This window comes from Arachis stenosperma, chromosome 9 (genome assembly GCF_014773155.1).
Source record: "Arachis stenosperma cultivar V10309 chromosome 9, arast.V10309.gnm1.PFL2, whole genome shotgun sequence".
Lineage (NCBI taxonomy): Eukaryota > Viridiplantae > Streptophyta > Magnoliopsida > Fabales > Fabaceae > Arachis > Arachis stenosperma.
Genome location: NC_080385.1, coordinates 116,222,046 through 116,248,902, shown reverse-complemented (window position 1 = coordinate 116,248,902; position 26,857 = coordinate 116,222,046). Strand labels below are relative to the sequence as shown.

At 41.2% G+C, this 26,857-nt stretch overlaps 1 protein-coding gene across 1 annotated transcript; it reads right to left on the bottom strand.

Annotated features, from left to right (window-relative positions):
* Positions 1–13,372: 13,372 nt before the first annotated feature.
* LOC130949834 (uncharacterized) lies at positions 13,373–14,119 on the bottom strand. Its single transcript, XM_057878452.1, has one exon. The coding sequence runs from the start codon at positions 14,117–14,119 to the stop codon at positions 13,373–13,375; it is 747 nt and encodes a 248-aa protein (XP_057734435.1).
* Between the last annotated feature and the right edge of the window lie 12,738 nt (positions 14,120–26,857).

Genomic DNA, 26,857 nt, shown 5'->3' with positions numbered 1-26,857 from the left:
TCTGAATGGAGCATCATAGGTATTTTCTATGATGGTCTCTCTGAACTATCTAAGATGTCCTTGGATAGCTCTGCTGGAGGATCTCTTCATCTGAAGAAGACGCCTACAGAAGCTCAAGAGCTAATTGAAATGGTTGCAAATAACCAATTCATGTACACTTCTGAAAGGAATCCTGTGAACAATGGGACAAGTCAGAAGAAAGAAGTTCTTGAGATTGATGCTCTGAATGCCATACTGGCTCAGAATAAAATATTGACTCAACAAGTCAATTTGATTTCTCAAAGTCTGTCTGGAATGCAAAATGCACCAAGTAGTACTAAGGATGCTTCATCTGAAGAAGAAGCTTATGATCCTGAGAACCCTTCAATGGAAGAGGTGAATTACCTAGGAGAACCCTATGGAAACACCTATAATTCTTCATGGAGAAATCATCCAAATTTCTCATGGAAGAATCAAGAGAGACCTCAACAACGTTTCAACAACAATAATGGTGGAAGAAACAGGTTTAGCAATGGCAAGCCTTTTCCATCATCTTCTCAGCAACAGACAGAGAATTCTAAGCAGAACCCCTCTGACTTAGCAACCATGGTGTCTGATCTAATCAAAACCACTCAAAGTTTCATGACTGAAACAAGGTCCTCCATCAGGAATTTGGAGGGACAAGTGGGACAGCTGAGCAAGAAAATTACTGAACTCCCTCCAAGTACTCTTCCAAGCAATACAGAAGAAAATCCAAAAGGAGAGTGCAAGGCCATCAACATGGCCGAATTTGGAGAGGAAGGAGAGGAAGTGAACGCCACTGAGGAAGACCTCAATGGGCGTGCACTGACCTCCACTGAGTTCCCCAATGAGGAACCATGGGAATCTGAGGCTCAAAATGAGACCATAGAGATTCCATTGGACTTACTATTGCCTTTCATGAGCTCTGATGAGTATTCTTCCTCTGAAGAGGATGAGTATGTCACTGAAGAGCAAGTTGCTAAATACCTTGGAGCAATCATGAAGCTAAATGACAAGTTATTTGGAAATGAGACTTGGGAGAATGAACCTCTTTTGCTCACCAAAGAACTGGATGACTTGTCTAGGCAGAAATTACCTCAAAAGAGACAAGATCCTGGGAAGTTTTCCATACCTTGTACCATAGGCACCATGACCTTCAAGAAGGCTCTGTGTGACTTAGGGTCAAGTGTAAACCTCATGCCTCTCTCTGTAATGGAGAAGCTAGGGATCTTTGAGGTACAAGCTGCAAGAATCTCATTAGAGATGGCAGACAATTCAAGAAAACAAGCTTATGGACTTGTAGAGAATGTTTTGGTTAAGATTGGAGACCATTACATCCCTACTGATTTCATAGTCCTAGAGACTGGGAAGTGCATGGATGAATCCATCATCCTTGGCAGACCCTTCCTAGCCACAGCAAAGGCTGTGATTGATGTTGATGGAGGTGAACTGATCATTCAAGTGAATGAAGAATCCTTTGTGTTTAAAACTCAAGGATATCCCTCTGTCACCATGGAGAAGAAGCATGAAGAGCTTCTCTCAAATCAGAGTCAAACAGAGCCCCCACAGTCAAACTCTAAGTTTGGTGTTGGGAGGCCACAACCAAACTCTAAGTTTGGTGTTGAACCCCCACATTCAAACTCTAAGTTTGGTGTTGGGAGGTTCCAACATTGATCTGAGTATCTGTGAGGCTCCATGAGAGCCCTCTGTCAAGCTACTGACATTAAAGAAGCGCTTGTTGGGAGGCAACCCAATGTTATATTTTATCTATTTTCTTTTGTTATTTTATTTTATTTTGTAGGTTGATGATCATGAGAAGTCACAAAATTAATTGAAAAAGCAAAAAACAGAATGAAAAACAGGAAGAAAAATAGCACACCCTGGAGGAAGAACCCACTGGCGTTTAAACGCCAGTGAGGCTAGCAGTTGGGCGTTTAACGCCCAGTCTGGCACCATTCTGGGCGTTTAACGCCAGAAAGGGGCACCAGACTGGCATTAAACGCCAGAAAAGGGCAAGAACCTGGCGTTAAACGCCAGGAATGGGCACCAACCCGGCGTTTAACGCCAGAAATGGCTCAAAACGTGATTTTGAGTGCCATTTGGTGCAGGGATGACTTTTCCTTAACACCTCAGGATCTGTGGACCCCACAGGATCCCCACCTACCCCACCACCACTCTCTCTCTTCTTCCCCCATTCACCAATCACCTCAATACCTCTTCCCCAAAAACTCTTCACCTATCAAATCCCATCTTTCTCTTCACCACTCACATCCATCCTTCATAAAACCCCACCTACCTCACCCTTCAAATTCAAACCACTTTCCCTCCCAAACCCACCCATAATAGCCGAACCCCATTCCCCCCCTCTCCTATATAAACCCTTCTTCACCCCTTCATTTTCACACAACCTAAAACACCACTTCTCCCCCTCTTTGGCCGAATACAAACGCCATTCCCTTCTTCCTCATTTCTTCTTCATCTACTCTCTTCTTTCTTCTTTTGCTCGAGGACGAGCAAACCTTTTAAGTTTGGTGTGGTAAAAGCATTGCTTTTTGTTTTTCCATAACCATTTATGGCATCTAAGGCCGGAGAAACCTTTAGAAAGAGGAAAGGGAAGGCAAAAGCTTCCATCTCCGAGTCATGGGAGATGGATAGATTCATCTCAAGGGTGCATCAAGACCACTTCTATGAAGTTGTGGCCTTGAAGAAGGTGATCCCCGAGGTCCCCTTTTCACTCAAAAAGGGTGAATATCCAGAGATCCGCCAGGAGATCCGAAGAAGAGGTTGGGAAGTGCTTACCAACCCCATTCAACAAGTCAGAATCTTGATGGTTCAAGAGTTCTATGCTAATGCATGGATCACCAAGAACCATGATCAAAGTGTGAACCCGGATCCAAAGAATTATCTTACTATGGTTCGGGGGAAATACTTGGATTTTAGTCCGGAAAATGTAAGGTTAGCATTCAACTTGCCTATGATGCAAGGAGATGAGCATCCTTACACAAGAAGGGTCAACTTTGATCAAAGGTTGGACCAAGTCCTCACTGACATTTGTGAAGAGGGCGCCCAATGGAAGAGAGACTCAAGAGGGAAGCCGGTTCAATTGAAAAGGCATGACCTCAGACCCGTGGCTAGAGGATGGTTGGAGTTTATCCAACGCTCAATCATTCCCACTAGCAACCGGTGCGAAGTTACTCTAGACCGGGCCATCATGATTCATAGCATCATGATTGGAGAAGAAGTGGAAGTTCATGAGGTTATAGCCCAAGAACTCTATAAGGTGGCGAACAAGTCTTCCACCTTGGCAAGGTTAGCCTTTCCTCATCTCATTTGTCACCTCTGTTATTCAGTGGGAGTTGACATAGAAGGAGATATCCCCATTGATGAGGACAAGCCCATTACTAAGAAAAGGATGGAGCAAACAAGAGACCCCTCTCATCATGAGATCCCTGAGATGCCTCAAGGGATGCACTTTCCTCCACAAAACTATTGGGAGCAAATTAACACCTCCCTAGGAGAATTGAGTTCCAACATGGGACAACTAAGGGTGGAGCATCAAGAACACTCCATCATCCTCCATGAAATTAGAGAAGATCAAAGAATCATGAGAGAGGAGCAACAAAGACAAGGAAGAGACATTGAGGAGCTCAAGCACTCCATAAGATCTTCAAGAGGAAGAACAAGCCGCCATCACTGAGGTGGACCCGTTCTTTAATCTCCTTGTTCTTTATTTCCTTGTTTTTCGAAAATTGTGCTTTATGTGTATCTATGTTTGTGTCTTATGATCATTAGAGTCTTAGTGTCTATGCCTTAAAATTATGAATGTCCTATGAATCCATCACCTTTCTTAAACAAACAATGTTCTTAATTGAAAAAGATGAGAATTGCATGAATTTTGAATTTTATAACAGTTTAATTATTTTGATGTGGCGGCAACACTTTTGTTTTCTGAATGTATGCTTAAACAGTGCATATGTCTTTTGAATTTGTGGTTCATGAATATTGGCTCTTGAAAGAATGATGAAAAAGGAGACATGTTACTGAGGATCTGAAAAATCATAAAAATGATTCTTGAAGCAAGAAAAAGCAGTGAATACAAAAAAAAAAAAGAGAGAGAAGCAAGCGAAAAAAAAAACGAAAAAAGAGAAAAAGAAAGAAAAAAAGAAAGAAATAAATTTGTGATTCAAGGAAATAAGAGTGTGCTTAAGAACCCTGGACACCTCTAATTGGGGACTTTAGCAAAGCTGAGTCACAATCTGAAAAGGTTCACCCAATTATGTGTCTGTGGCATGTATGTATCCGGTGGTAATACTGGAAGACAGAGTGCTTTGGGCCACAGCCAAGACTCAATAAGTAGCTGTGTTCAAGAATCATCATACTTAACTAGGAGAATCAATAACACTATCTGGATTCTGAGTTCCTAAAGAAGCCAATCATTCTGAATTCCAAAGGATAAAGTGAGATGCCAAAACTATTCAGAGGCAAAAAGCTAAAAGCCCCGCTCATCTAATTAATACTGATCTTCAAAGATGTTTTTGGAGTTCATTGCATACTCTATTCTTTTTATCCTATTTGATCTTCAGTTGCTTGGGGACAAGCAACAATTTAAGTTTGGTGTTGTGATGAGCGGATAATTTGTACCCTTTTTGGCATTGTTTTTAGTATGTTTTTAGTATCTTTTAGTTAGTTTTTATTATATTTTTATTAGTTTTTAGTTAAAATTCACTTTTCTGGACTTTACTATGAGTTTGTGTGTTTTTCTGTGATTTCAGGTATTTTCTGGCTGAAATTGAGGGATCTGAGCAAAAATCTGATTCAGAGACTGAAAAGGACTGCAGATGCTGTTGGATTCTGACCTCCCTGCATTCGAAGTGGATTTTCTGGAGCTACAGAAGCCCAATTGGCGCGCTCTCAACGGCGTTGGAAAGTAGACATCCTGGGCTTTCCAGCAATATATGATAGTTCATACTTTGCCCAAGATTTGATGGCCCAAACCGGCGTTCAAAGTCACCCTCAGGAATTCCAGCGTTAAACGCCGGAACTGGCACCTAAATGGGAGTTAAACTCCCAAACTGGCACCAAAGCTGGCGTTTAACTCCAAGAAGAGTCTCTACACGAAAATGCTTCATTGCTCAGCCCAAGCACACACCAAGTGGGCCCAGAAGTGGATTTTTATGTCATTTACTCATCTTTGTACACGTTAGGCTACTAGTTCTCTATATATAGGACCTTTTACTATTGTATTAGAGAGCTTTTGATCATGTTTCTATGATTGAACTCACTTTGGGAGGCTGGCCATTCGGCCATGCCTAGACCTTGTTCTTATGTATTTTCAATGGTGGAGTTTCTACACACCATAGATTAAGGTGTGGAGCTCTGCTGTACCTCGAGTATTAATGCAATTACTATTGTTCTTCTATTCAATTCCGCTTGTTCTTTGTCCAAGATATTCATTTGCACTCAATAACTTGATGAATGTGATGATTATGTGACACTCATCATCATTCTCACTCATGAACAAGTGATTGACAACCACTCTGTTCTACAAGCAACCAAGGCTCTAGTGTTTATCTCTTGGATTCCTGATACACGATGCATGGTTGATCGCCTGACAACCGAGTGCTCGCCTGACAAAGGAGCCAGCCATTCCGTGAGATCAGAGTCTTCGTGGTATAGGCGAGAACTGATGGCGGCATTCAAGAGAATCCGGAAGGTCTAACCTTGTCTGTGGTATTCTGAGTAGGATTCAATGATTGAATGACTGTGACGTGCTTCAAACTCCTAGCAGGCGGGGCGTTAGTGACAGACGCAAAAGAATCACTGGATTCTATTTCGGCCTGACCGAGAACCGACAGCTGATTAGCCATATGTTGTGACAGAGCATAGGAACATTTTCACTGAGAGGATGGGAGGTAGCCACTGACAACGGTGAAACCCTTGCATAAGCTTGCCATGGAAAGGAGTAAGAAGGATTGGATGAAGACAGTAGGAAAGCAGAGAGACGGAAGGGAAGGCATCTTCATACGCTTATCTGAAGCTCCCACCAATGATATACATAAGTATCCTTATCTTTATCTTTATGCTTTATTCATCATCTATACCCATTTGAGTCTGCCTGACTAAGATTTACAAGGTGACCATAGCTTGCTTCATACCAACAATCTCCGTGGGATCGACCCTTACTCGCGTAAGGTTTATTACTTGGACGACCCAGTGCACTTGCTGGTTAGTTGTGCGAAGTTGTGTTTATGCCATGGTATTGAGCACCAAGTCTTTGGAGCCATTACCGGGGATTGTTCTGTGTATTAAAAAGTAGTGATCACAATTTCGTGCACCAATTGGCGCGCTCTCAATTGCGCTCCCAATTAGCATTATATAATAGTCCATACTTTGCCAGAGTTGAGATCACGCAAACTGGCATTTAACGCCAAATTTCTACCCTATTCTGGTGTTAAATGCCAGAATTGGCATAAAAGTTAGAGTTAAACGCCCAAACTGGCACAAAAGCTAGACTTAAACGCCAGGAATAGCCTCTACATGTGAAAGCTTCAATGTTTAGCCCAAACACACACCAAGTGGGCCCCGGAAGTGGATTTCTGCACTATCTATCTTAGTTTACTCATTTTCTATAAACCTAGGTTACTAGTTCAGTATAAAAACTAATTTTAGAGATTTATTGTGTACCTCATGACATTTTACATCTGAATTTGTATCTTCTATGACATGAGCCTCTAAACCCCATGGTTGGGGGTAAGGAACTCTGCTGTGTCTCGATGGATTAATGCAATTATTTCTGTTTTCTATTCAATCTCGCTTGTTTCCGTTCTAAGATATTCATTCGTACTTCAACATGATGAATGTGATGATCCGTGACACTCATCACCATTCTCAACCTATGAATGCGTGCCTGATAACCACTTCCGTTCTACCTTAGATTGAATGTGTATCTCTTGGGTTCCTGGTTCACGAGTTTGATTGCCTCTCCTGACAACAGAGTATTCAAATCCGTGAGATCAGAGTCTTTGTGGTATAAGCTAGAATCAATTGGCAGTATTCCTTAGATCTGAAAAGTCTAAACCTTGTCTGTGGTATTCCGAGTAGGATCCAGGAAGGGATGACTGTGACGAGCTTCAAACTCATGAATGCTGGGCGCAGTGACAGTGTGCAAAAGGATCAATGGATCCTATTCCAACATTAGTGAGAACCGACAGATGATTAGCCATGTACATGGACCTTTTTCACCGAGAGGATGGCTGGTAGCCATTGACAACGGTGATCCACCAACATACAGCTTGCCATGGAAGGAGCCTTGCGTGCATAAAGAAGACGACAGTAGGAAAGCAGAGATTCAGAAGACAGAGCATCTCCAAAACCTAAACCTGTTCTCCATTACTGCATAACAAGTATTATTTATTTCATGTTCTTTTACTTTTCACAATTAAAACTAAGAATTATTATTGATATCCTGACTAAGATTTACAAGATAACCATAGCATGCTTCAAGCCGACAATCTCCGTGGGATCGACCCTTACTCACGTAAGGTATTACTTGGATAACCCAGTTCACTTGCTGGTTAGTTGTGCGGAATTGCAAAAGTGTGATTACAATTTTGTTCACCAGCTACGACACAATCAAACACACATACCACCACTTGCTATTATGTCAATCCTTGCTAAAAAAAGAAACTATTCCACCTCTGGTTCAAACTTTTCTTTTATTGAAATTGAAAAGACTCGGGAACAAGACAAGCATTTAATCCAGTGAAAGTGAAATCACACACACCTAGGCTAGCATACTTCTTGCAAAATTAAACTTTCCAGGATGCAAGATGACTAAAAATAAAATTGACTATTAATCATGGGAACATTCAGGTTTCCAATTTAAACATTCCAAAGCAGATGGAATTAAGTAACAATACAACCTCTTGGTGGTGCCTTCTAGCTCTCCCTTTGTCATCATCATCCATAGCTTTTGCATCCTTCTCTGTCTCCTTGGATGATGGTGTATCATTTTTCCAAGAAATTGATTGAATTCCTGAAAGTTATTGGAAGTTCCTTGTTCCCCAAGCACTTGAAAAATAGTTAGCATGCATGTATGCTTGTGAATTTCTGAACTTAATTTGGTGTGTGAACACCAAACTTAGTTTCTTGCAACAGATTAAATACATGCAGAAAACCTCATGTGCTTTTATTAAGAAAACAACTATAAACTAGAAAAAACAAACTATGAACTAGAAATTAAACTATTGTTAAGTAGTTTTCCTGATTGGTTGGAGCTAGTGACTAGTCATGCTGAGGGTTACAATGTGTCTTTTAATGAAATCTTTGGTGGAACACCAAACTTAGAATTACACATTCACCCTTGGATTGTTTTGGTGTGAAACACCAAACTTAGGTCCTTGCAGTACAGAGAATTTACTTAACTCTTATTGACCAATCATCAAAAGAGAATTACCTTTGGTTGGGTTACCTCCCAACAAGCACTCTTTTATCGTCACTAGCTTGACGTTCCTCTCTTTCAGTCAAGTCTGTATTTTGTCTTAGTCCTTTCCTTCATGTCACCCAAGTAGTGCTTGAGTCTTTGTCCATTGACAATGAAGGTCTCATGTGACTTTTCTTCCATAATTTCTATATGTCCATCAGGCGAAACCTTGGTGATAAGAAAAGGGCCTGACCACCTTGATCTCAATTTTCTAGGAAAAAGTTTCAGTCAGGAGTTATAAAGTAACACTTTCTGTCCTTCCTCAAAGCTTCTTGGTGCAGTCTTGAGGTCATGTTTTTCCTTTGCTTTTTCTTGTATGATAAACCCCAATTTTGTGGTTTATCTTGTGCTTATTTTGGGAGATTTTATCACCTTTTCTCACATTTATTCAATGAAATAGCATAGTTTTGCAATTCTCCCTTGATTTGTGCTTAAGTGTGAAAACATGCTTTGTAGGCCTTAAAATAGCTAAATTTAACTCACTTTAATTCCATTCGATGCCTTGATATGTTTTTTGAGTGATTTCAGGTTTATAAGGCAAGTATTGGATTGAAGAAGTGAGGAGAAAAGCATGCAAAGTGGGAGAACTCATGAAAAAATGAAGAAACCGTAAAGCTGTCAAGCCTGACCTCCTAACACTCAATTGACCATAACTTGAGCTACAGCCTACAAAGGTCCAAATGAGGCGGTTCTAGTTGCGTTGAAAAGCTAACATCCGGGGCTTCAAAATAATATAAAATTTTCCATATGTTGCTTCGCGCTTAGGGGCGCGCACGCGCCATGTACGCGTGCGCGCCGATGGAGCACATGGTTCATTAAAGAGAAATCGTGGCCAGTGATTTTGCAGCCCATTTTGGGCCCAATCCAACTCATTTCTGATGCTATTTCATATGGAATTCAATCTTGGGCAAGAGGGAGCAATTAGGGTAGATTAGGTTAATTTCATCTCATATCTAGTTCCAATTTCATGTTCTCATCTTGTTTTCTCTACAATTTCATGTTTCTATTCTTGATTTCTCTTAGTTTTCATGTTGATTCCCTTTTGCTACCTTTGGTGATGATGAACTCTTGTTGGATTTGGATATTTTCTTTAATGCAAATTATTGTTTGATTTTCTTTTAATGTTGATTTGAGTTGTGAATTTACTTTCCTTGCTATTAGTAGTTGTTAGATTTATTATTCTTGCATGTTTATGATGTTTACTTTTATTGCACCCTACATGTTTGATGAAATGTTTCCTTTAGTTTTTGAGTAGTTTTCTTGACTCTTGGCCTAGGCTAAGGGAATGGGATAAACTTGAGTCATTGGGTATAATGGATTGGTGATTTGAGAACCCTTGGTGATCAAGTTGATACCCATTGACACTAACCCACTACTAATCTAATTAGTAGATAGGTTGGGACTTATGGGTTGATGTTGATCAAGCCATTTGATGTACCTCAAGCTTAGGAGTAGATATTACGTACTTAAAGCTTTTGGAGGTAGACTTAATGAGCTTGGTTCCTCATAATTGTCAATATATCATTTGTAGACAAGGATGGTGATCTCAATTACCTATGTATAGCCAAGAGTATCTTTCCTTTCTTTTGTTAGTTAATTGTTCATTTACTTTCTTGTCATTTATTTTCTTGCAAAAATATAAAATCAAACCCCTCCCTTTTGCTCCTCATAGCCAATAATTGAGCACTTCATTGCAATTCCTTGTGAGACGACTCAGAGTTCAAATACTTCGGTTAATTCTTATTGGGGTTTGTACTTGTGACAAAACCAAATTTAATTTGATGCGAGAGTTGTTTGTTGGTTTGGAGCTATGCTTACAATGAAATTCTTCTTTCTATAAGAGAAATTCCTAACCAACGTAATTCTCGCTATCAATGTACACTTTGGCATTTTCATAGGCTTGGAATCTGAATTCTTCTAATTCTTGCAGTTGCAAGAGCCTCCTTTTACCGGTAGCTTTGCTATCAAATTTCAACAACTTAAGAGCTCAGAAAGCCTTGTGTTCAAGCTCTAATGGCAGGTGACAAGCCTGACCATATACCAATTAATATGGGGACATGCCAATTGGTGTTTTAAAGGCTGTCCTGTATGCCCAAAGAGCATCATCAAGCTTCTTTGACTAATCTTTTCTTGAAGCTCCCACTGTCTTTTCCAAGATCCTTTTTAGCTCTCTATTGGATACCTCTGTTTGGCCACTTGTTTGGGGATGATAGGATGTGGTAATCTTGTGCTTCACTCCATATCTCAGGAGGAAGGTCTCTAGTGGTCTATTGTAAAAATGGCTTCCTCCATCACTGATGAGTGCTCTGGGAACTCCAAACCTACTGAAGATATTCTTTCTGAGGAAGTTCAGAACCACCTTGTTGTCATTTGTAGGAGTTGCAATGGCCTCCACCCATTTTGATACATAATATACTGCCACCAAAATGTAATTGTTTGAGTATGAGGTTGGGAATGCTCCCATGAAATCAATCCCACATACATCAAACAGCTCAAGTTCCAGGATGAATTGTTGTGGCATCTCATTTTTCTTGGGAAAATTTACATCCTGTTGACATTCATTGCAATTCTTCACTAGCTCTCGTGCATCTTTGAAGATGGTGGGCCAAAAGAACCCACACTGCAAGACTTTTGCTGCGGTTCTCTCTCCTCCAAAATGGCCACCATAGCAGGACCCATGACAATTCCATAAAACTTCGCTTCCTTCCTCATCTGAAACACACATTCTTAGCAATCCATCCGAGCACTTCTTGAATAAGTATGGCTCATCTCAAATCAAGTACTTTGCATCATTGATGCGTTTCCTCTTTTGATGCTTGTTGATCATTGAAGGAAACTCCCCAGTTGCCTTAAAATTAGCAATGTCTACGAACCAGGGTGCCTTATGAACCAGCATCAATTGCTCATTAAGGAAGAAATCATTAACACTTGATTGGTGGGTGCTGTCTTTTCCATAAGGGATTCGGGACAAATGATCGGCTACTTTGTTCTCCACTCCCTTCTTGTCCTTAATCTCAATGTTGAATTCCTGCAATAGCAAAATCCACCTTATCAGTCTTGGTTTTGACTCTTGTTTTGCAACTAAATACTTTAGTGCTGCATGATCAGTAAAAACAATAACTTTAAATCCAATGAGATATGATCTAAACTTGTCAAATGCAAACACTATGGCCAGTAATTCTTTCTCAGTAGTGGTATAATTCTTTTGAGTTTCATTCAAAACCTTGCTGGCATAATATATGACATGCACTAAATAGCCTTTCCTCTATCCAAGCACTGCCCCCACAGCAAGGTCTGATGCATCACACATCAGTTTAAAAGGCAAATTCCAATCAGGTGGGGCAATGATAGGTGCTGAGGAAAGCTCTCTCTTTAGTGTTTCAAATGCTATTGTGCATTTTTGATCAAATACAAAAGGTATATCAGAGACTAATAGGTTGCTCAAAGGCTTTGCAATTTTGGAAAAATCTCTGATAAACCTTCTGTAGAAACCAGCATGGCCCAAAAAACTCCTAATTGCCTTGACATTACTAGGTGGAGGTAATTTCTCAATTAATTCCACCTTAGCTTTGTCCACTTCTTTGCCTTTTTCTAAAATTTTATGACCATGGACAATTCCTTCTGTCACCATAAAATGGCGTTTCTCCCAGTTCAAAACCAAATTGGTTTCTTGGCATCTTTCAATACAAGGGCAAGGTGATTTAGGCAATTAGGGAAGGAATCTCAAAATATTGAGAAGTCATCCATAAAGACTTCAATGAATTTTTCTTTCATGTCTAAGAAGATGGATAACATGCAACGTTGAAAAGTTGCAGGTGCATTACATAGCCCAAATGGCATGCGCCTGTACGCAAAGACTCCATATGGACAAGTGAAAGATGTTTTCTCCTGGTCTCTTGGATCAACCACTATTTGATTATATCCTGAATAGCCATCCAAAAAGCAGTAATATGCATGTCCTGCCAGCCTTTCTAGTATCTGGTCCATAAAAGGGAGTGGGAAGTGATATTTTCGTGTAGCTTCATTAAGCTTTCTGTAATCAATGCACATCCTCCATCCTGTGACAGCCCTTGTAGGAATGAGTTCATTTTTCTCATTGGGTACAACAATGATGCTTTCTTTTTTTTGGAACTACATGGACAGGGCTCACCCATGGGCTATCTAAAATGGGATCGATCACACTTGCCTGCTATAGCTTCATCACCTCTTTTTGAACCACTTCCTTCAAGATAGGATTCAATCTTCTTTGGGCTTGAATGGAGGGTTTGGTGTCATCTTCCAGCAAGATCTTATGCATGCATAGGGATGAGCTTATCCCTTTTAAGTCAGCAAGGGTCCATCCAATGGCATCTTGGTGCTTTTGCAACACCTTGATTAATTCCTCTTCCTATTCTTGACAAAGGGCAGAATTGATGATTATTAGGTAACTTCCATCACTCCCCAAGTATGCATACTTGAGAGTAGGAGGCAGTACTTTCAGCTCCAGTTTGGGTGCTTCTTTCTCCTTTTTCCTCTCCTCCAATGTGCTTGGAAGAGACATTTCTGCTGAGTCGACCTCAACAACTTCAATATTCAACATGGAGTCACCCTCTGTCAATTTTCCAAGTGCTTCTTCAAGGGTCTCTTGCACTATAGCTTCCACTACGTCCAGCCTCATACACTCTCCTAGTGACTCTGGTGGATAGCTCATAGCCTTTAATACATTGAACACCATCTTCTCTTCATGTAGCCTAAGGGTAAGTTCACCCTTTTGGACATCAATGATGGCCCCAGCAGTGGCTAAAAATGGCCTTCCCAAGATTATAGAGGCCTTAGCTTCTTCTTCCATGTCCAACAACACAAAATCAGCAGGAAAAATGAAGTCTCCTACTTTCATCAACAAATCTTCTACTATATTCTATGAGGGAACTTGAATGACCGATCTGCCAATTGGAGGGCCATTCTTGTTGGTTTGGCTTTCTCAATCTTCATTCTTTTCATCATAGTTAAGGACATCAGATTTATACTAGCTCCCAAGTCACATAAGGCTTTTTCGACTGTTATTTCCCCTATGATGCAGGGGATTTGGAAGCTTTCTGGGTCCTTCAATTTTTGAGGTAGCTTATGTTGGATAATAGCACTACATTCCTCAGTCAGTATCACAGTTTCATTATTCCTCCAACTTCTCTTCTTGGTCATCAATTCCTTCAGAAACTTAGCATAGAGTGGCATTTGCTCTAATGCTTCAGCAAAGGGAATGTTGATCTGAAGTTTCTTAAAAATCTCCAAAAATTTGGAAAATTTACTGTCCTTTGCATTCTTCATTAAGCGTTGAGGGTAAGGAGCCTTTGGTGTTTGTGCTTCTTCCTTGTCAGTTGAACTATCCCCTGTTTCCTCCTCTTTAGTCTCCCTTGATTTCTCCTCCAATTCTCTTCCACTTCTGAGGGTAATAGCTTTGCATTCTTCTCTGGAAGTTGTCCTGGTGGCACCATTAGAATTGTAACTAGGGGCTTGTTTAGATAAATATCCAACTTGTGCTTCAAGCTTCTGAGTGGCAGTATCTTGATTTTGCCGATTGGATACTACTTCCTCCTTGAATTTCTTTATGTCTTCAACTTCCTTACAAAAGTTTGCAAGCATAGCCTCTATCCTAGCCATTCTGCCATCATCATGTGGTGAGGGTTCATTGAAATTAGGGTGTTGATAGTGGTTGTTGTAGCTTTGGTATGGTGGATGTGAATAAGTGTTTTGTGTGGTATGGTATGGTTTTTGGTTAGAGTTTTGATGGGTGGAGTTGTTGTACTGGTTAGGATTGTGTGGTCTGTGGTCTTGCCCTTGGTTTTGTTGGTTTCCCTACCCAAAGTTTGGGTGGTTCCTCCAACCAGAGTTATAGGTTTTAGAGTATGGATCGTTAGCTTGCCTAGATGAATTCCCAAGGTAATTAACCTCCTCACAGTTAACTCCTTTTTCCGTCTTCAAGTCTCCTTGAGATGATGGTTGAGTGTAGATAGCTGCAGCCTGATTCTTCTCCATTTGCTTGGTCAACTCAGCCAGTTGCTTGGTGATCATCTTATTCTGGGCCAGGATCGTATCCATATGGTTCAACTCCAAGACTCCCCTGTTGTTGCTCCTGTCTGAGGCATAAAAATACCCATTGTCAGCCACTGTCTCTATCACATCAATGGCTTCCTCAATGGTCTTCTTCTTTTTAAGTGAACCTCCAGATGAGTGGTCTACATCCTTCTTTGATTCACAATTCATCCCTTCCTAGAAGATATGAAGTTGCACCCACTCATTAAACATATCAGGGGGCATTTCCTTGTTAAATTTTTGAATCTCTCCCAAGCTTCATAAATAGTCTCACCATCTTGCTGCCTGAATATCTGCACTTCAGTTCTCAGCCGATTTACTTTTTATGAAGGGTAGAACCTTGTCAAGAATCTGTTCATTACATCTTCCCATGTTGTCAAGCTTTCCTTTGGGAATGATTCCAACCATTTTGATGCTTTGTCCCTCAAAGAAAATGGAATCAGTAACAATCTATATGTGTCAGGATGAACACCATTAGACTTAACCTTGTCACATATCCTTTGGAATTTAGTGAGATGCTTATTTGGATCCTCTTATGAACTTCCTCCATAAGAACAGTTGTTTTGCACAAGAGTTATGAGCTGAGGCTTCAATTCGAAGTCATTAGCATGGATAGTTGGCCTCTGAATGCTGCTATAGTTTCCTGGGTTTGGATTGATGTATGATCCAAGAACTCTCCTCTTTTGTCCAGCAAGGTTAGCTCCACCTCTTTTGACGTTGTTGTTCACCTCTTCTTGATGATGGTTTTCCATATTATCCTCCATGGTTATATCAAAGTATTCCTCATCTACTATTGCACCAACAACCCTTTTTCCTCTTGCTTCCCTCCTTAAACTCAGGAAGGTTCTTTCCGGTTCACTATCAAAGGAAGTTGAAATTTCCTTTCTCCTACCTGTCATACAATGAACAAGTACAAGAGACAGCAAGTGTAGAGTTTACTGAAACATAGCATAGTTAGCTTGGTTAAAGCAATTGAAGCAATTAATCAAACAGTTAATGAGTTAGTGAGTTAGTTTGCTAGAAAGTAAAGCAATAAAGAAAAACTCAAAAGAAATGACTAAAAATTACAGAAAACTAAATGAACAACTAAAATTGAAATTCCAATAACAAAAGAAAAGAAAAATTCTCAATCTAGTTATCCTTCAATTTGGTAATTGTCAATACAAAACCAATCCCCGGCAACGGCGCCATAAACTTGATACACTGAAATTTTCCTTTCAATAAATTTCCTGCTGTTCATACCCTAGGTCGAGCTGTCCGACCCGGGATGTTCTACAGACAAAGCAACCGACCTCTTCAGGTCAGGACAACCCGACCTCTTTCCAAAGAGCTCGGCCAAGTCACCAAGAAAGCCCAAAGAAGGGCCCAAATAGAGGAACACGCCCCAAATCCTAGGGCAGCCCAAGCCTACAGAGAGAAGGACGGTTCCCTTGAAGATAGGATAAAGATAAGTTAAGATAACTAACTTATCTTATCTAAGAAGGTCACCCTACGCCATTATAAATACGCTGGAGCACCCAGGTATAACTCATATTCTGATTCTACTCAATACCTGCTTAATACCCTTGCTAACTTAAGCATCGGAGTCCCTTGCAGGTACCCCCCACCTTCCGGGGACAAAGGAATCAGCATCATCACCAAATCCATCAAGTCGGACGCAAATCACTCTAACCAGTACAGAAGATCTCGTCCGAGATCGACCTCTAGTTTTAGGTAACCCTCGGAACATTGGCGCCGTTGCCGGGGAACCTGGAAGTCATCCCATCACCATGGCGGACGACCATGACAACAACCATGGCTCAGATCTAGAGGATAGAACGCCGCACAAAAATGTGGACACTACACCAAAAGACACTCCCCGAATCAACAATAAGGACTCCCCAAACGACGGAGCCCTGGAGGCATTTCAGAACCGGTTAAAACAACTTGAGGAAGACGCTCTACGTCAACGAGAGGCCGAGAAGGATCTACAAAGAGAAATAAGGCAACGCCGGGAATTGGAGAACAAACTCCTAAAATTTGATGCCGATGTCAAGACTAAAGCCAGCCAACCCCCTCCCGAGGATAACACCCGCAAGGAACAAGATCCATTCACCAAGGAGATCATGAAGACAAGAATCCAAAAGACTTTAAACTCCCAGACATGACCTTGTACGACGGCACTACGGATCCCAGCCATCATCTCAGCAACATCAGAAGCAGAATGTACCTCACCGATGCCTCAGATGCAGTTCGTTGCAAAGCCTTTCCAACTACTTTAACAAAAACGGCAATTAAATGGTTCGATAACCTCCCTCCAAGATCCATCTCAAGTTTCAACGATATGACCAAAAAGTTTCTGGCCAGATTCTCCATCCAAAGGGACAAAGCAAAACATGCGCCGAGCTTACTGGGAATCAGACAAGGAGAGCGGGAAACCCTGCGTAACTACATGGAGAGATTCAACAAAACATGCATGGATATACAAAACCTTCCAACAGAAGCTGCCATCATGGGTCTCATTAATGGCCTGCGAGAAGGGCCTTTTAGTCAATCCATATCAAAGAAGTATCCTACATCCCTGAACGAGGTACAGGAGCGAGCGGAAAAATACATCAACATGGAGGAAAACTCCTAATTAGGAGAGACCTCAAAAGCAGGGTTCACCCATCGGGATAAAGACAAAGACTCCAGAAAGAAGGAAGATCTCCATGGAGAGAAAATAAAAAATACCACAATTACACAAGGGTGTCTCTTGTGGATGTCTACAGAGAGGTTTGCAACACAGAAAAAATACCACCAGCTCGACCACTCAAAGGCAAAAAAGGAGGAGGAAACCGCGCTGAATATTGTGAATACCATCGGATCCGTGGGCATTCCACCAATGAGTGTTTTGACTTAAAAAATATGATAGAAAAGCTCGTACGAGAAGGGAAGCTAGATCGATACCTGGCCACCCATGAGGTTGAACAAAGGAAAAGAAGAAGAGCAAAAGATGTCGGACAAACTGCGCGATCATCCCGGACGCCAGAAAGACACGTCCACATGATACACGGTGGATTCACCGGGGGAGGAATCTCCAAATCATCCCACAAAAGACATCTCAAAGACGTATATCACATCGCAGAAAGGAAGGGAGCACCCGACATCCTGGCAATCACTTTTACCAAGGAAGACGCATCCGGCATCGCGACAGGGCATGACGATCCCATGGTCATCACTATTATACTGGCAAACGCAAATCTTCATCGCACACTGATAGACCAGGGGAGCTCTGCCGATATCTTATTCAAAATCGCCTTCGACAAACTTGGCTTGGAAGAAAAAGAACTCAGAGCATATCCGGACAACCTGTTCGGGTTAGGTGATACCCCGGTTCAACCAATGGGATACATCCCGCTCCACACAACTTTTGGAAAGGGAAGTCAGTCAAGAACACTCAAAATAGATTACATCATCATTGATGTAAGCTCAGTCTACAATGCCCTAATAGGTCGGGCAACGTTAAATCAACTCGGCGCAATAGTCTCAACTCCGCATCTATGCATGAAATTTCCAACCGCAGAAGGAATAGCCACAGTAAAGGCAGATCAGAAGATGGTACGCCTGGTGGACGAAATTGTGATCATCAATAATGGCTCTTTGGTATGTGCATCTATTAATTCAGCACTTTCTTTCCACAACTTTTCTCAACTAACCAGTAAGTGTACTGGGTCGTCTAAGTAATAAACCTTACGTGAGTAAGGGTCGATCCCACAGAGATTGTTGGTATGAAGCAAGCTGTGGTCACCTTATAAATCTCAGTCAGGCGGATAATAATTGATTATGGAATTTTGAAAATTAAATATTAGTAAATAAACAGAAAATAAAGATAAAGTTACTCATGTAATCCAATGGTGGGAATTTCAGATAGGTGCATGGAGGTGCTGTGTTCCTTCCGAATCTCTACTTTCTTATTACATTCATTCAATCCTTCTTACTCCTTTCCATGCCAAGCTATATGTAGGGCATCACCGTTGTCAATGGCTACATCCCATCCTCTCAGTGAAAAAGGTCCAAATGCTCTGTCACAGCACGGCTAATCATCTGTCGGTTTTCAATCAAGTTGGAATAGAATCTAGTGATTCTTTTGCTTCTGTCACTAACGCCCAGCCTTCAGGAGTTTGAAGCTCGTCACAGTCATTCAATCCCGGAATCCTACTCGGAATACCACAGACAAGGTTAGACTTTCCGGATTCCCGTGAATGCCGCCATCAATTCTAGCTTATACCACGAAGATTTTGATTAAGGAATCCAAGAGATATGCGCCCGGTCTAAGGTAGAACGGAAGTGGTTGTCAATCACGCGTGTTCATAAGTGAGAATGATGATGAGTGTCACAGATCATCACATTCATCAAGTTGAAGTTCAACGAATATCTTAGAAAAGGAATAAATGGAATTGAATAGGAAATAGTAGTAATTGCATTAAAACTTGAGGTACAGCAGAGCTCCACACCCTTAATCTATGGTTTGTAGAAACTCCGCCGTTGAAAATACATAAGTGAAAGGTCCAGGTATGGCCGAGAGGCCAGCCCCCAAGATCTAAGAACTAAACGTCCCAAGATGTCTAATACACTAGTAAAATGTTCTATTTATACTAAACTAGCTACTAGGGTTTACAAGAGTAAGTAATTGATGCATAAATCCACTTCCAGGGCCCACTTGATGTATGTTTGGGCTGAGCTTGATCTATCCACGAGCTGAGACTTCTTTTGGAGTTGAACGCCAAGTTGTAATGTGTTTTGGGCGTTCAACTCCGGTTCGTGACGTGTTTTTGGCGTTTGACTCCAGAATGCATCATGGAACTGGCGTTGAGCGCCAGTTTACGTCGTCAATTCCCAAATAGAGTATGGACTATTATATATTGCTGGAAAGCTCTGGATGTCTACTTTCCAACGCCATTGAGAGCGCGCTATTTGGGGTTCTATAGCTCCAAAAAATCTATTTCGAGTGCAGGGAGGTCAGATTCCAACAGCATCAGCAGTCCTTTTGTCAGCCTCCTATCAGAGTTTTGCTCAGGTCCCTCAATTTCAGCTAGAAAATACCTAAAATCACAGAAAAATAGACAAACTCATAGTAAAGTCCAAAAATGTGAATTTAGCATAAAAACTAATGAAAACATCCCTAAAAGTAACTAGATCATACTAAAAATTACCTAAAACAATGCCAAAAAGCGTATAAATTATCCGCTCATCACAACACCAAACTTAAATTGTTGCTTGTCCCCAAGCAACTGAAAATCAATTAGGATAAAAAGAAGAGAATATACTATAAATTCCAAAATATCAATGAATATTAATTCTAATTAGATGAGCGGGACTTGTAGCTTTTTGCTTCTGAACAGTTTTGGCATCTCACTTTTTCCTTTGAAGTTTAGAATGATTGGCTTCTCTAGAAACTTAGAATTTTGGATAGTGTTATTGATTTTCCTAGTTAAGTATGTTGATTCTTGAACACAGCTAATTTTATGAGTCTTGGCCGTGGCCCTAAGCACTTTGTTTTTCAATATTACCACCGGATACATAAATGCCACAGACACATGACTGGGTGAACCTTTTTAGATTGTGACTCAGCTTTGCTAGAGTCCCCAGTTAGAGGTGTCCAGAGCTCTTAAGCATACTCTTTTTGCTTTGGATCACGACTTTAACCATTCAGTCTCAAGCTTTTCACTTGGACCTTCATGACACAAGCACATGGTTAGGGACAGTTTGATTTAGCCGCTTAGACCTGGATTTTATTTCCTTGGGCCCTCCTATCCATTGATGCTCAAAGCCTTGGATCCTTTTTACCCTTGTCTCTTGGTTTTAAGGGCTATTGGCTTTTTCTACTTGCTTTTTCTTTTTCTTTCTATTTTAATTTTTCCGCCACTTTTTTTTTCGCAAGCCTTTGCTTTTTCACTACTTTTTCTTGCTTCAAGAATCAATTTCATGATTTTTTAGATCATCAATAACATTTCTCTTTTTCATCATTCTTTCAAGAGCCAACAATTTTAACATTCATAAACAACAAGATAAAAAATATGCACTGTTCAAGCATTCATTCAGAAAACAAAAATTATTGTCACCACATCAATATAATTAAATTAAACATTTTTCATTTAAGAGAGGTGAAGGATTAATGGAATTATTCATAACTTTAAGACATAGTTACTAACTACTAATGATCATGAAGTAGAGACACAAAACATAGATGAACACATAACATAAAAACCGAAAAGCAGAAAAATAAGAACAAGGAATGAATCCACCTCAGTGGCGTCTTCTTCTTGAAGGACCAACAATGTCCTTAAGCTCCTCTATGTCCCTTCCTTGCCTTTGTTGCTCCTCCCTCATTGCTCTTTGGTCTTTTCTAATTTCATGGAGAATGATGGAGTGCTCTTGATGTTCCACCCTTAATTGTTCCACATTGTAACTCAAATCTTCTAGGGAAGTGTTGAGTTGTTCCCAATAGTTGTTGGGAGGAAAGTGCATCCCTTGAGGCATCTCAGGGATTTCTTGATGATGAGCTTCCTCATGCATCTCTTGAGATCCGTGGAGGGTCTCTCTTGTTTGCTCCATCCTCTTCTTGGTGATGGGCTTATCCTCTTCAATGAGGATGTCTCCTTCTATGATAACTCCAGCTGAGTAACATAGATGGCAAATAAGATGAGGAAAAGCTAGCCTTGCCGTGGTAGAGGATGGTGCACGAAATTGTGATCACTACTTTTCAAAACACAAACAATCCCTAGTAATGGCTCCAAAGACTTGGTGCTCAATACCATGGCATAAACACAACTTCGCACAACTAACCAGCAAGTGCACTGGGTCGTCCAAGTAATAAACCTTACGCGAGTAAGGGTCGATCCCACGGAGATTGGTGGTATGAAGCAAGCTATGGTCACCTTGTAAATCTCAGTCAGACAGACTCAAATGGGTATAGTGATAAACGAATAAAACATAGAGATAAAGATAGAGATACTTATGTATATCATTGGTGAGAGCTTCAGATAAGCGAATGAAGATGCCTTCCCTTCCGTCTCTCTGCTTTCCTACTGTCTTCATCCAATCCTTCTTACTCCTTTCCATGGCAAGCTCATGTAGGGTTTCACCGTTGTCAGTGGCTACCTCCCATCCTCTCAGTGAAAATACGTCCCGATGCTCTGTCACAGCATGGCTAATCATCTGTCGGTTCTCGTTTAGGCCGGAATAGAATCCAGTGATTCTTTTGCGTCTGTCACTAACGCCCCGCCTTCAGGAGTTTGAAGCACGTCACAGTCATTCAATCATTGAATCCTACTCAGAATACCACAGACAAGGTTAGACCTTCCGGATTCTCTTGAATGCCGCCATCAATTCTTGCCTATACCACGAAGACTCTGATCTCACGGAATGGCTGGCTCGTTTGTCAGGCGAGCACTCGGTTGTCAGGCGATCAACCATGCATCGTGCAATCAGAAATCCAAGAGATAAACACTAGGGCCTTGTTGCCTTGTAGAACAAAGTGGTTGTCAGTCACCTTGTTCATAGGTGAGAATGATGATGAGTGTCACGGATCATCACATTCATCAAGTTGAAGAACGAGTGATATCTTGGACAAAGAACAAGCGGAATTGAATAGAAGAACAATAGTAATTGCATTAATACTCGAGGTACAGCAGAGCTCCACACCTTAATCTATGGTGTGTAGAAACTCCACCGTTGAAAATACATAAGAACAGGGTCTAGGCATGGCCGAATGGCCAGCCTCCCAATGATCTAAGATAGCATAAAACTCAAAGATAGCTACCAAGATTCTTAAATACAATAGTAAAAGGTCCTACTTATAGAAAACTAGTAGCCTAAGGTGTACAAAGGTGAGTAAATGACATAAAAATCCACTTCCGGGCCCACTTGGTGTGTGCTTGGGCTGAGCAAATGAAGCATTTTCGTGTAGAGACTCTTCTTGGAGTTAAACGCCAGCTTTTATGCCAGTTTGGGCGTTTAACTCCCATTTAGGTGCCAGTTCCGGCGTTTAACGCTGGAATTTCTTGAGGTGACTTTGAACGCCGGTTTGGGCCTTCAAATCTTGGGCAAAGTATGGACTATCATATATTGCTGGAAAGCCCAGGATGTCTACTTTCCAACGCCGTTGAGAGCGCGCCAATTGGCCTTCTGTAGCTCCAGAAAATCCACTTCGAGTGCAGGGAGGTCAGAATCCAACAGCATCTGCAGTCCTTTTCAGTCTCTGAATCAGATTTTTGCTCAGATCCCTCAATTTCAGCCAGAAAATACCTGAAATCACAGAAAAACACACAAACTCATAGTAAAGTCCAGAAAAGTGAATTTTAACTAAAAACTAATAAAAATATACTAAGAACTCAACTAAAACTGCTAAAAACATACTAAAAACAGTGCCAAAAAGCGTACAAATTATCCGCTCATCACAACACCAAACTTAAATTGTTGCTTGTCCCCAAGCAACTGAAGATCAAATAAGATAAAAAGAAGAGAATATGCAATGAACTCCAAAAACATCTATGAAGATCAGTATTAATTAGATGAGCGGGGCTTTTAGCTTTTTGCCTCTGAATAGTTTTGGCATCTCACTCTATCCTTTGGAACTCAGAATGATTGGCTTCTTTAGGAACTCAGAATCCAGATAGTGTTATTGATTCTCCTAGTTAAGTATGATGATTCTTGAACACAGCTATTTTATTGAGTCTTGGCTGTGGCCCAAAGCACTCTGTCTTCCAGTATTACCACCGGATACATACATGCCACAGACACATAATTGGGTGAACCTTTTCAGATTGTGACTCAGCTTTGCTAAAGTCCCCAATTAGAGGTGTCCAGGGTTCTTAAGCACACTCTTATTGCCTTGGATCACAACTTTATTTCTTTTTCTTTCTTTCTCTTTTTTTTTCGGTTTTCCTCTTTTTTTTTTTTTTTGCTTGCTTCTTTTTCTTTTTTTTTTTTGTATTCACTGCTTTTTCTTGCTTCAAGAATCATTTTTATGATTTTTCAGATCCTCAGTAACATGTCTCCTTTTTCATCATTCTTTCAAGAGCCAACATTCATGAACCACAAATTCAAAAGACATATGCACTGTTCAAGCATACATTCAGAGAACAAAAGTGTTGCCACCACATCAAAATAATTAAACTATTATAAAATTCAAAATTCATGCAATTCTTTTCTTTTTCAATTAAGAACAATTTATTTAAGAAAGGTGATGGATTCATAGGACATTCATAACTTTAAGGCATAAACACTAAGACACTAATGATCATAAGGCACAAACATAGATAAACATAAGCACTAAAATTCGAAAAACAGAAGAATAAAGAACAAGGAAATCAAAGAACGGGTCCACCTTAGTGATGGCGGCTCTTTCTTCCTCTTGAAGATCCTATGGAGTGCTTGAGCTCCTCAATGTCTCTTCCTTGTCTTTGTTGCTCCTCTCTCATGATTCTTTGATCTTCTCTTATTTCATGGAGGAGAATGGAGTGTTCTTGGTGCTCCACCCTTAGTTGTCCCATGTTGGAACTCAATTCTCCTAGGGAGGTGTTTAGTTGCTCCCAATAGTCTTGTGGAGGAAAGTGCATCCCTTGAGGTATCTCAGGGATCTCATGATGAGAGGGGTCTCTTGTTTGCTCCATCTTTTTCTTGGTGATGGGCTTGTCCTCATCAATGGGGGTGTCTCCATCTATGTCAACTCCAACTGAATAACAGAGGTGACAAATGAGATGAGGAAAGGCTAACCTTGCCAAGGTGGAGGACTTGTCCGCCACTTTGTAAAGCTCTTGAGCTATAACCTCATGAACTTCCACTTCTTCTCCAATCATGATGCTATGGATCATGATGGCCCGGTCTAGAGTAACTTCGGACCGGTTGCTAGTGGGAATGATTGAGCGTTGGATAAATTCCAACCATCCTCTAGCCACGGGTTTGAGGTCATGCCTTCTCAATTGAACCGGCTTCCCTCTTGAATCTCTCTTCCATTGTGCGCCCTCTTCACATATGACTGTGAGGACTTGGTCCAACCTTTGATCAAAGTTGACCCTTCTTGTGTAAGGATGTTCATCTCCTTGCATCATAGGCAAGTTGAATGCTAACCTTACATTTTCCGGACTAAAATCCAAGTATTTTCCCCGAACCATAGTAAGATAATTCTTTGGATCCGGGTTCATACTTTGATCATGGTTCTTGGTGATCCATGCATTGGCATAGAACTCTTGAACCATCAAGATTCCGACTTGTTGAATGGGGTTGGTAAGCACTTCCCAACCTCTTCTTCGGATCTCATGGCGGATCTCCGGATATTCACCCTTTTTGAGTGAAAATGGGACCTCGGGGATCACCTTCTTCAAGGCCACAACTTCATAGAAGTGGTCTTGATGCACCCTTGAGATGAATCTATCCATCTCCCATGACTCGGAGGTGGAAGCTTTTGCCTTCCCTTTCCTCTTTCTAGAGGTTTCTCCGGCCTTGGATGCCATAAATGGTTATGGAAAAACGAAAAAGCATCGCTTTTACCACACCAAACTTAAAATGTTTGCTCGTCCTCGAGCAAAAGAAGAAAGAAGAGAGTAGAAGAAGAAGAAGTGGAGGAGAGGGAGATGGTAGTGTGTTCGGCTAAGGAGGGGGAGAAGTGGTGTTTAGGTTGTGTGAAAATGAAGGGTATATATAGGAGAGGGGGGATATGGGGTTCGGCCAAGTGAGGGTGGGTTTGGGAGGGAAAGTGGTTTGAATTTGAATGGTGAGGTAGTGGGGTTTTGTGAAGGATGGATGTGAGTGGTGAAGAGAAAGATGGGATTTGATAGGTAAAGGGTTTTTGGGGAAGAGGTGATGAGGTGATTGGTGAATGGGTGAAGAAGAGAGAGAGTGGTGGGGTTGGTGGGGGTCCTGTGGGGTCCACAGATCCTGTGGTGTCAAGGAAAAGTCATCCCTGCACCAAATGGCATTCAAAATCACGTTTTGAGCCATTTCTGGCGTTAAACGCCGGGCTGGTGCCCATTCCTGGCGTTTAACGCCAGTCTGGTGCCCCTTTCTGGCGTTAAACGCCCAGAATGGTGCCAGACTGGGCGTTAAACGCCCAACTGCTACCCTCACTGGCGTTTAAACGCCAGTGAATTCTTCCTCCAGGGTGTGCTATTTTTCTTCCTATTTTTCATTCTGTTTTTGCTTTTTCAATGGATTTTGTGTTTTCTCATGATCATCAACCTACAAAATAACAAAAAATAACAAAGGAAAATAGATAAAATATATCATTGGGTTGCCTCCCAACAAGCGCTTCTTTAATGTCAGTAGCTTGACAGAGGGCTCTCATGGAGCCTCACAGATACTCAGAGCAATGTTGGAACCTCCCAACACCAAACTTAGAGTTTGAATGTGGGGGTTCAACACCAAACTTAGAGTTTGGTTGTGGCCTCCCAACACCAAACTTAGAGTTTGACTGTGGGGGCTCTGTTTGACTCTGATTTGAGAGAAGCTCTTTATGCTTCTTCTCCATGGTGACAGAGGGATATCCTTGAGCCTTAAACACAAAGGATTCTTCATTCACTTGAATGATCAGTTCACCTCCATCAACATCAATCACAGCCTTTGCTGTGGCAAGGAAGGGTCTGCCAAGGATGATGGATTCATCCATGCACTTCCCAGTCTCTAGGACTATGAAATCAGTAGGGATGTAATGGTCTTCAATCTTAACCAAAACATCCTCTACAAGTCCATGAGCTTGTTTTCTTGAGTTGTCTGCCATCTCTAGTGAGATTCTTGCAGCTTGTACCTCAAAGATCCCTAGCTTCTCCATTACAGAGAGAGGCATGAGGTTTACACTTGACCCTAAGTCACACAGGGCCTTCTTGAAGGTCATGGTGCCTATGGTACAAGGTATGGAAAATTTCCCAGGATCTTGTCTCTTTTGAGGTAATTTCTGCCTAGACAAGTCATCCAGTTCTTTGGTGAGCAAAGGAGGTTCATTCTCCCAAGTCTCATTTCCAAATAACTTGTCATTTAGCTTCATGATTGCTCCAAGGTATTTAGCAACTTGCTCTTCAGTGACATACTCATCCTCTTCAGAGGAAGAATACTCATCAGAGCTCATGAAAGGCAGGAGTAAGTCCAATGGAATCTCTATGGTCTCATTTTGAGCCTCAGATTCCCATGGTTCCTCATTGGGGAACACCTTGGAGGTCAGTGCACGCCCATTGAGGCCTTCCTCAGTGGCGTTCACCTCCTCTCCTTCCTCTCCAAATTCGGCTATGTTTATGGCTTTGCACTCTCCTTTTGGATTTTCTTCTGTATTACTTGGGAGAGTACTAGGAGGGA

Coding starts and splice junctions, on each gene's coding strand:
- LOC130949834 (XM_057878452.1), bottom strand. CDS start 14,119: ATGGCTAGGATAGAGGCTATGCTTGCAAACTTTTGTAAGGAAGTTGAA.